Source organism: Cyprinodon variegatus, unplaced genomic scaffold (genome assembly GCF_000732505.1).
Source record: "Cyprinodon variegatus isolate N-32 unplaced genomic scaffold, C_variegatus-1.0 Scaffold541, whole genome shotgun sequence".
Taxonomy (NCBI): domain Eukaryota; kingdom Metazoa; phylum Chordata; class Actinopteri; order Cyprinodontiformes; family Cyprinodontidae; genus Cyprinodon; species Cyprinodon variegatus.
In genome coordinates, this window is record NW_015150994.1 from 410,425 (window position 1) to 421,400 (window position 10,976).

At 39.1% G+C, this 10,976-nt stretch overlaps 1 protein-coding gene across 1 annotated transcript in view; it reads right to left on the reverse strand.

Annotated features, from left to right (window-relative positions):
* The window catches only part of LOC107095372 (transmembrane protein 47-like), a 29,370-nt gene extending 23,109 nt beyond the window's left edge, over positions 1 to 6,261 (reverse strand). The window contains exon 1 of the mRNA XM_015391431.1: positions 5,877 to 6,261. Within this exon, the coding sequence (XP_015246917.1) occupies positions 5,877 to 6,105 (229 nt within the window). The 5' untranslated portion in view covers positions 6,106 to 6,261. The remainder of the gene's footprint in view (positions 1 to 5,876) is intronic.
* Between the last annotated feature and the right edge of the window lie 4,715 nt (positions 6,262 to 10,976).

Here is a 10,976-nt window from a genome sequence, read left to right on the forward strand (position 1 = left end):
GGCAGGATGGTAATCTGAAAGAACTGACTGCAAAGATTTCATGTGGACTTTTTCACTGAAAAACATTATAAAACTACCTTTTACCCACTGATCACAGCATATATAGCTGCCATTGTTACAGGCAGAGAAAGGATAGGGTAGCTCCGCCCGACGCGCATCAGACCCACTTTTTCACTCAGAAGCTACAGCAGCAGAGATGCTCCAGCCGCACATCAGGACTAAACAGGTACAAGCATCGAAAACGAAGCGGCACGCACGTTTATGCTGCTCTTGCTGCTTGGGGTCTGAACGTAGCAGTAGAATCCCAACTTGTTAGCGAGAATATTAAATTAGCAGCCTTCTATAGCCACGTGCTATACAGGTATTCTTTGTGTTGTAACAATAGTTTTTGTTGCTTTACTGCGATCGGAGGCTGAAATAAAGTTAGACTGAAAGAAACCTTAGTTACTTTGTCACTTGACATGGTAATTGTTGCTGTCATAAAATATGCGGAGTGGTCTTGTAGTAAACAGCATCACCATTACAGTGCTATGAATATGGCCTGTTATTCGCGGTTCTTCGGACTCTCAAGCTGGCTTGGCAGGTGGCTGTAGTTACCCAAAGCACTCAGTCTAATTTCCTCATCCTACCTCTATTTCCTTTAAAGGTTTTTGTATTTTTACTAAACTCATTTGACTACTTCTTTTAGAAATATTAAAGCCTTCTCTTTGTTATGGATTTAGGAAAAAAGAAGCCTGACAATTGCCTATTATTATAGACAGTAAATAATAATTACTCTTTGTGATTTGCCATCTGTCCTGGAAATTCAGCTTCATTTCTTTAGATCACGGCATGGTGTTGTTTTGTCGGCCTTTTATTTCATCAGACAGGTTCAATTTAAGATATATCAAAGCTCTGCAGGTCTGGTAATACTCAAATGTTTTGCAGTCAGTGGCACAAAACACCCTAAAAACTGGTCTATCTGTAATTATACAATAATTTTATATTCTACAGCAAGTATGCAAATATTAAAAACTTGTATTTATTCTAAAAATAAATTTTTTAAGAATCTCAAATCCATTCAAGTCAACATCAAACAGGTTTGTTAAGGGAACTGAGAGATCAAACAACTAATTACCATAAAGTCGGCTTTCTAACACATTAGAGCCTGATGATTGTTGTACCTATCTGCCATAAGGCTGGATACTACATGATTCGCACTTGCTCATTCAGCTGCTCCAAATAGAACGGATGTCTCTGGAGGGAGCTCTGAGCAGGGAGACTCAGTCGGGAGGGGAGGAGAGGGAGCAAGAAAACAAAAAATGAGGGGATGAAACGTGACCGTGGAGAAACGGCAAGGGGAGATGGTGAGGAGAAAGAGGATGGGGAAATAATGGGGAAACAATGAGTGTTAAAAATGCATAGGCAAATAAGATGAGGACAATGGAGCAAAGAAAATTAAATGAAAAAAAGGAAATAAATAACAGTAATCAAGAAACAATGGAAGATGTCTCCGTATTACAAAGGAAGGAAAAATTTTGGTCATTGTACCGACCGGACCGGTGGAGTAGAGCCTGGAATAGATCAATACGAATGAAATAGAAAGATAAGATGAGGGGAGAGAGAAACGGAGCGGGGGACCAAATTTGGTAGGGGTTCTGTCTTCACTGATGACTGATCTCACAATGCTTTAGGTGACAGAAGCAAGAAAAAAAGCAGCTTAGAGATCTCGGTAGAGGGTGCATAAGCGTCTGACAGGTTGAAGGTTCCGCTGTCTGCCTCTAAGGACAAATACGCACTAAGAAAGTTATGCATCTCCAGAAACACCAACTGTTTCTGCATCTGATTGAGTCTTGTTGATTGAGATTCACGTAGCTCTTTGTTTAAAAGCAACACGCACACGGACATGTCTGAAAGTTTTACTGCAGGAAAAACATGCCTGAAGCACCACTCTATTTGGGAATTACTTCAAAACAAAGAGTTAAAGGTGCAAAGTCACATCGTATGACATATTTTAAATTTATACACCAGTAATTCAATCTGGTTGTATACAAAGATCATTGCATCCTGTTGTTATTGTTGTGTCTTTGCTCAATTTGTTAGTGAATAAAGCCCTTTTTGCATATTTACAGAACACAGCGGAGGTACAATACCACACATGTATGCAGAAAGGTACGCCAGGAAGTAGCCTACCGTAGCTAAGCCACTTTGCATCTCCCTGCAAAGTGTAAAATTAACAAAGAAAAGTTTATGATCCAGGAAAAAAATGCAAAAATAAATAAATGTATTTCAAGAGGGATAAGACTGGAGAAGATAGTTTGAATGTTATGGAGGAAGCTAAAGCTGCCAAGGCATTAAGATGCGGCTGCTAAGTTGATGGATGCGTGAGTAAACATCCTTAATTATGGTAGTAGTGATAGCAATTATTAGTCTAAGTACAAATAATATCATACATTGACAGATTTACAAAAATGTATTGCTGCTGTAGATTCATTTATTTAATTAACATCAGTTGGTCTTCGACTATGTCAACTTGTCGCATTACCGCGAAGCACTGCAGGACGGTCAGACTCTATTAACGAGCTCCATCAAGTGTCTCCATCTAGCTTTCAGAGAGTGCTAAAGTACTGCCGCAGATGGAGCCATGTTTCTTTATGTCAGCTCACTGCACCCTGTGCTGGAATTCTATTTAGGCTCAATAAAACGCTACGAGGACAGGTGCTCATTTTATCACAATCAAATGGTTTTTGGTCTTCTTTTTACAGGCTTAAAACATAAGAAAGCTTCTTTATTTTCGGCGGTGATGTTCAACCTGTATTGCAAGAATTAGGTGTCAAAAACGTGAACGTTACTTATAATTGGACTGGAACAAAAACTACCCAATTAAAGAAATTCAAAACAGTCGAGTCAAGTGAGAAGGAATTCAGTTTTAAGATCAATATGAGCACAATGGTAAGACACACACATTCTTGTATCAGCTGACACACACACTGCTCAGACACCTAATTAGAGAGGCTGGGTCTGTGGTAGGTATGCATGTAGGTATGTGTGAAAAGCAAAGAAAGAATGTCTGCCTGTTTGCCATACACCAGAGAGAGAGAGGAAGGGATGGAGATGCAACAACAGAGAAATCAGAGTGTGACATGAAATATTTACTGGGGCTTCTGAGACGAATGTCCAGAAATAGGTCAGCTCAAGATGGTAGCCTGTTATTGGCACACACCCACGCACCATTTACACACATGCAGACACCAAATCTCCCCTTCTGTCAGGTTCCGACTCGGTCCAGCCCTTCCAAACACACAAGGGTTCTAAAAAACTGGCATTCAAAGAATTGTAATACTTTTCAGTCCATCTATGATCAACCTCACACCCAAATATGTGCCAACAAAGAGTGAGACAGCAGTTTTTTGTTTTTTTTTAACCCTGCACAGCTTGCCGCTTCGATCCCCCTAACATGTGGATTAATTAGCTTCAGGTGACCGGTACCACCCAAGAGAATTTATGTTCTTTAGTTGTATTTGAATCATAAATAAACTGGTGAGGAGAAACGGATGCAGGCCATTAGTGGTGCGCTCAACCAAGCCGGCCTTAGTGGAGGAGTGGCAAAAGAAACCTTTGTCAGAAGCCGTGTACGAAACATAGAAAGCATGCGAGGGAGCATGTATGTGTGGCATAAAATGAGCCCTTTGAGATGGAGAAAAATACAGGACAAGATCAAATATTAGAGGAGGGACACGACTGGACAGGAGAACCACAACTACTGCAGTTCTTCAAACTTCTATAACAGATCTTTCTCAGTAGATAAGATTAGGGAAGCCCTGATATTCCAGCTTTGAGATTTGACTAATACAATATAAGCATGAAGCATACATGCTTTTAGCACTTATTTTGCGCTGTAGATTGTTAGATAAGGCTTGAGCAAGTGATTTTAAATAAACAGAGAATATTAGTAAGCAACAGTCTATCAGCATGGCGATAGATCGGAGATTTGAGATGAAGGTCGCTAAAATCCGATATTAGTTTTTGGCCAATATCGGACCGATGTCTGATATTAATATTGAATTTAGACATAGATAAGTAACAGGCATACTCACTCTAGGAAATGTCAGACATTTCTTGGGGAAAAACAAACAAAAAAACATTAAAAAAAAAGTTTATTTCATTTTAAGGTCTGTGGAGTTTTTTTTTTTTTTTATGTCAATGTAATCTAAATAAAACAGCTACCCGATACTAAAAAACTGCATATTTCAACAGTCAATTTTTAATTTATAAAAGGATTAAAAACTTAGATAACAATTTTCAAGATAAATTCAACAGGAGAAAAGACTGTTTTAAGTGTGTTCCATAAAGCACAAAAAAATCAAAAAATTTTTATTATAACTTTTTTATATAAAGCTGGTTTTAATCAAGAATGATGGCAACATCATGCGGTGGGAAAGATTTATTTAATTTAAGACAATCTAAACTTTTATTTTTACTGTTATTCTTTTTTCATTTTTTCATTTTTTTTTATATCATCTGTTTCTTTGTTTTCCCAGAAAGCAATTAAAATAACTGAGAATGAAGGTTACTAAACCAATAAATCTGTACCTTTATATTTAGTTTCGAAAACAAGAGGGAAAAATCTTTATAATTTTCAGCTGCGTTGAAATTGTAAGAAATTAGAACAAAAACAAGAGGGGAAAAAAACTAAATGAAACTTTTACAATTTATTATCCAGCCTGAGGAAAAGTTATTTTTAAAAAGATTTTTTTAAAGGTTGTTCTGAGGTGTTAATTTAAAACATATGCTGTGTTTTTCAGATTCCTGTTTGCAAAAACGCTTGAGTTTAAAAAGTTTCTCTTCCAAGTCCCAATTAATCATTATATTGTTCTGGTTTCTAGCAATGAAGTACAGATGAGAAAAAGTTCAAAGGATAATTTCTCTTATTATGGTGGAAGTTCAACTGAAGAAACTGATTGCTCTATTACATCCACCTACGACACAGCCAATCAGATTTGAACCACACCTCCACGAAAGCCAATCAGCATCCAAAACTCATCTTAAAAGTCCTCCGATCCGCTAGGCTGCTCCTGTAGGCAGGCGGCGGATGCGCTGTGACTTCATTCGGATGACCCTGTTTCAACCCTCCTCCAGCCCCTCCTCCACCATCGTAGCTAAAGCTTCATCAGTGTCATTCCTCCTGGACTCTTACTGCGTTACCTGTCTCATCTCAACCGGTCTGACAGAAGACCGCCATGTTGAGCCTGGTTCTGTCAGAGTTTTTCCTCTCCACTGTCGCTTCATGCTTGCTCATAATATCCAGGTTCTCTCAACCTGTGTTTTCCAACTGGACTTCCATCTTCCAGGTCACTGAGTGAAGCTCTAGTATCAGCTGGATCTCCCCATAAAGCTCAGCAGACCGTCTCTCTAACCAGCAGTCTACAGACTGACCAACTTCATCTATCTCCACTACACCAGTTTGAGGCCTGGGGGATAAACAGCGCTATTCTTTGCTCCTGTTCATGCATATCTATCAACATTAAGTGTTATGTTTCCTGCCGAGGTCTGAGCACCAAAGACAAAGAAATTGTATCAATAAATTTCTCCTTATTGTCTTTTCTCTTCATGTGAGTTTTTCCGATAGAAAGTCTGGATGGTGCCAATCACTGAGGGACTGAGTGTGTCACTAAGATGAAAAGATGAAAAACTTTTTATAGTTAAAAATGGATCAAATATCCTGTAATCCTTTAAAGTGAAGTGATCCACTTTAATTAAGGTGGAGCTCCCAGTAAACACTAAGTCATACCTGCCAGGATGTCCATCTGTCCCCATCAGAGGTGAAGCAGCATCTTCTCCTCCCTGCTTTGCAGACCAGCCTTGTTTGGTAACAATAACAGAAGCAGAGTGCTTACCTGAGACCAGCGTGCTGCTGCACTGCCACTTCTCATAGCTGCCCGGTTTCCAGCAGGACTCCCACAGAGACAGGTAGTACTGGTCGTCGGCCGTCACCCACGCAGGACTCATCACGGCTCCCACATCCAAGCAGAGCGCCAGGAAGACGCACACCAGCCCGACCAGCTTCAGCGGGGTCAGCGGGGAGCTGCGCGCAGACTCCTCCGTCTCCGTGACGGCCGTGGACATGGCGGGGAGGAGGAGGAGGCTCAGAGCCGGAGCGAGGGATGCATGCGTGGGTTGGAGAGGTGTGTCCCGGTCCCGATCTCTCCACCCGCCCCGAAGGAAGGAGAGCGGCTGCGATGCGCGCTGGACGTGCGCTGCGCGTGTTGGGGCGCCACTGCCGCCGCGCGGCGGAGACCTATGCCGTTCCCTGCTGACGTCAGCGGCTCCAAGGGACCTGCGGGTGCAACAGGGTCCTAAAGAGAATCCCTGAGTTAGAAATATATGGCAAACCTTTTTGACATAAATTCGGTTTCGTCTAAACATCCATAATTACCTTCCAGATATCTTAAATTACATTTAGACTAGTCAAAATTCTTTTCAAGATATCTCAAATTACCACACAGGATTTGTCATTTAAAGCGTCACACGCTGATTTAACTTTTCCTCCTGTTGATTAAACTGACAGTAAGGAATTTTTTTAGGAACGATCCTCCTGGAAGCCCATTAAAAAGATCATTATACATTTTGACTAGTCAGAATGTCAATTTAAGATATCTTTAATGGAAAAGCTGAATAATTCAAGATATCTTTAATTCATTTAGAGATATCTTAAAAGGATTTTTCAAATAGTCGAAAATAAAATTCAAGATATCTCTAAATTTGTTTTGTCTAGTCATTATTTGCTTTTAAGATATCTATAATTGAGTTTTCACTAGTCAAAACTGCATATCTCCTATCCTAAAATACATTTAAGATATCATGAATTATGGTGGCATTTGAGATATCTTTGATTAGAATTATGACTAGTCAAAACTAAAATCGCGATATCTTGAAATTAGTTTATGACCAGTCGTAATTTAATCGTAGATATCTGAAATGCGTATTTCAGATAGTCAGTAATCCATGTTAGATATCTTAAATTGACGTCCCCATACAAGTTAATGGTAAATCTGACGTCATTTCGACTAGTCAGAATGAAATTAGAGATATTTCGAATAGGTATTTTGACAAGTAAAAGTATAATTAGAGATTTCTTAAATCACTAAAACGTCTAGTCATAAAACGATTTGAGATATCTTGAATGTAAAGGCGGTACAACAGAGTTTATGTTAAAACGGCTTGCCATAATAGACAAAGCCGCAGATCCTCGGCTTCTTCAAACCTATGCGTTTATATAGAAAGTGGTGGTGAAGATAGTTTGCACTACAGTTTTACATATTTATAATAAAACTCTTCTCTTCCAAAACCTTTTTGTTTTTACAAAAAGGGTTCAAATATTTTAGATCAATGAGATTCTGATAAAAATATACAAGAGGTGGAAAAGAACAACCTAAAACTTCAACGTATCCAGTGGAGAAAAAAAAGGAAAGTTGGTAGAAATCAAAATGTTAAAGCAAAAACTTTAGCATTTATTTAAGTTTAGGACTTTAACTTATTAATTTAAGTTTACCAATTCTGCGTTTTTGTAACTTAAAATGTTTCCCCCCCTCCAAACTTTATTGGAAGTGGACCAGGGGCGGAGCTAGATGGGGGGCCAGGGGTGGCCATGGCCATATCATCCATAGCCAATCATTGGCCACCCCTACCATTTATTTCCGTCTAATACAGACGGTTGCAGCAGTAAAACTCTCAAGTGGAATGTTCTAACTTAATTACATTTTAATTTTCTATATGTAAACAATTATCTGTCAACAAAAACACTGCGGTTAATTATGCACATCAATATACTCACATTAAAGATAAATACAGAATACATGCTCTTTTCAGAACTAGATTTAGTCTTATATGGGGTAAAGAGAAAGTTATGTCCCTGCAAGTCATCTAGGAATCTTCACTGAAATCGGAGATAAATAACTACTTTAATAATAAGTAATCCATTTAATATAGATATTTGTACATGTAAATATTAATTTTATGCAGAATGATTATTAATAAAAGTAGGTAAGTAATGACAATGAATAAGATGTTTGCCCAAGAACTCAAAACTGAAAGAATTTTGTCCACTACACCTTTAATTTGAACAGCATGGATGTTTAAATATATGCGTCTATTTGTTAGTTAGTCTTTATTTAGAAAATATGGATGTTTTGCTCATTAATTTTCCTGTTGGAACAGTGTAGATTGACCCTGATGTTCTGGCACCTATCCGCTTTCGGCCACCCCCTCAGTGTATTGGTTACTGCCTGGCCACCCTTTTTAAAATGTTCTGGCTACGCCTCTGAAGTGGACTACAAATGTTAAACTTCTTGCTTAAGATTAATATATATTTTTTTATTAAGAGGTAGATAAATGGGGCAATTTGTCATCAACATTTTCACCTTAGTCTTTTTTGTTTTAGGGGCGGTAACAATCTTAGTTTCTAACCTTTGCCCCTTATGGTTTCTCCAGCCAAATGCTCTGTGTGTAGTAAAAGTGTAATAAAAATACATTAAACAGTTTTTAAAGTTATAAAAAGGTTGCAAGCTTTCCATTGCAGATGGCGTTTGTATTTCAGGCAGGAATTTGGGTTTTGTTTCAGCTAAGCATCTGATTCAGTTTTTTTGTTTTGTTTGTTTGTTGTTGTTGTTTTTTTAAAGTGTCCTGTCTAGCGATGTGGCAATAAGAATAATTGTCTTGATGCCAAAAAGAGCCCAACAGATTTTACTTTCAAAAGTGGAGCAGTACGGCTATAGCTAATGTGTTCTGCTTGATTTATGCATATAAATAGCATACACGGAGTATTATAGACACTATATGGACACTGCAATGCAAGAAGAACAGGAAAGGAAAAACAGAAAAACTGAGAAAAGATAAAAAAAGAGGAGATAAAAGCGAGATAATGATAAAACATATTCAGTCTGCTTCATCGCCTGCAAAGAGATGTAAGAAGAACAACACAACCAACGGATATAGTATAAGAGATCCAGTAAAGTAACACCTTGATGCTATCGCTGAAGTATAAGTAGTATTATTTAATCTGACATGTATACTGTGGTAGCTGAAGATCATATGATCAAATCCTCTGATTGTAGCATTTGTATCAGCTGTAGACTCACAACTGACCTGTTGGGTTCATGCAGCTCCTCCAGTGCCTCATGGTGGTTTCTCCAAATAATTTTTACATAATGGCGTAAATAATCCATATTTTAGGATAATGGTGCTTTAGAATATAACAGTTGTGACCTAATACATAACCTAATCAATACAAATATATAAAAAAGCATTTTTAAAATTTCGTATATTTATAATTGATGCTGAGATCCTTGTTTTTTAAGCCTAAAATATTTAGAACATCGTGGATAGTCTAATGAGCAACCTGCTCCAGACCTGTTATAACATGTAATTGGTTTGTCCCATCAGAAACTAGTGAAACAAGTTTTGAATGCACAGTAAACAAATGTCCAGATCTATTTTCAACTGACCCTGACTTGTTTCCACCTCATCTCTTTAACTCCTGCCCTGTTCTTCTCCTCCGTTCTGCTCCCATGCTTTCCTTCACTTCTTCCCTTCATCATCCCTTAATATTGCTTGATGGGAAGTAAACAAGGCCATCCCTCCTCATCCATCAGTCTCTCCTGTTCTTTCTTTCCGGTCAGATAAACACATGGATGGCACTGTCTCCTTGAACCTGAGCTATACTGCTTTCTTGGCCTCCCTCTCTGCTTGATCACTGGCTGCGTTGTTAGTATGCAGAGGTAACAGTCATATTTCTCCATAGGCACTTCCCACTTCCCCCTATTCTATGGCTTTGCTCACCCTGGTCTCTATGCGCCTTCAAACTCAAAGTTTTGTTTCGTGAATTTTTTTCTGAAATCATTGAAAGGATTTAGCCGGAGTCGATCTTCTCTCTTCTTCAAGTAGGTGTCAGAGGCTGATGTGTGTTGGTTCTCATTATCCACCTGCGACATGAATCCTTCTCAAAACAGACAAATGCAATGCCACCGCCCCTCATTCACCCAACAAATTACTTCCAAATTTACACGTACGTGAAACATTGCACTCTCTCAGCTGTTTGTCTCTGTGCAGATAAAGAGTGCATCCCTGTGTGCCAGTATCACAGCCTGAGAAATGTGAGACATAGTCGAATAACAAGCTGGAAATGGCTGTAGGAAAAAAGTGCTTTGTCTTTGATGAACTGAACCAATGCACAGGTGAGACATCAGCTTGTTTTCTTTTTTAGTAATATCCAGTACATTTCAACCTTTTGTGCAAAACATATCCAAGATTTAAAACACATTGACTGAAATCATCTCACACAGCATAAGAAACATGCTATGAAATAAAAATCAGTTGGAGTCCTACTCGTTGATTTGCTTCCCTTTATTTAAGTCCCAGTTCCCTAACCTGAAGCCGAATTGTTACAAAAGCCATGCAAATTTTTTCTCTCGATAGACAAAGCACGTGCTAAATTGCTCTCTTGGAAGCCAAAAAGCATGCTAATGGGCCCTCTTGGAAGCCAAAACACGTGCTAAAGCACCCTTTCGACAGCCAAAGCACATGCTTAAGTGCCCCCTCAGGAGCCGAAGCATGTGCTAAAGTGCCCTCATTGAAGCCAAAATGCATGTTAAAGTCTCCTCCCTGCAGAAAAATGCCTATTACATTTTGAAGGCCAAAACATGTTCTAAAGTGCCCTCTCGGGACCCAAAGCGTGTGCTAAAGTGCTCGCTCTGATGGTGCCCTCTTGGGAGCCAAAACATGTACTAAAGCGTCCTCCCAGGAGTCAAAGCGTGTGCTAAAGTGCTCTCTCTGATGGTGCCCTCTTGGGAGCCAAAACATGTACTAAAGCGTCCTCCCAGGAGCCAAAGCACTCGCTTGAGTGCCCTCTAGAAAGCCTAAACACATGTTAAGGTGCCCTCTTGGGAGCCATATACCCCGTTTACACTACCCTTAAAAAACTGAGCCGAGACCGGTCCGAG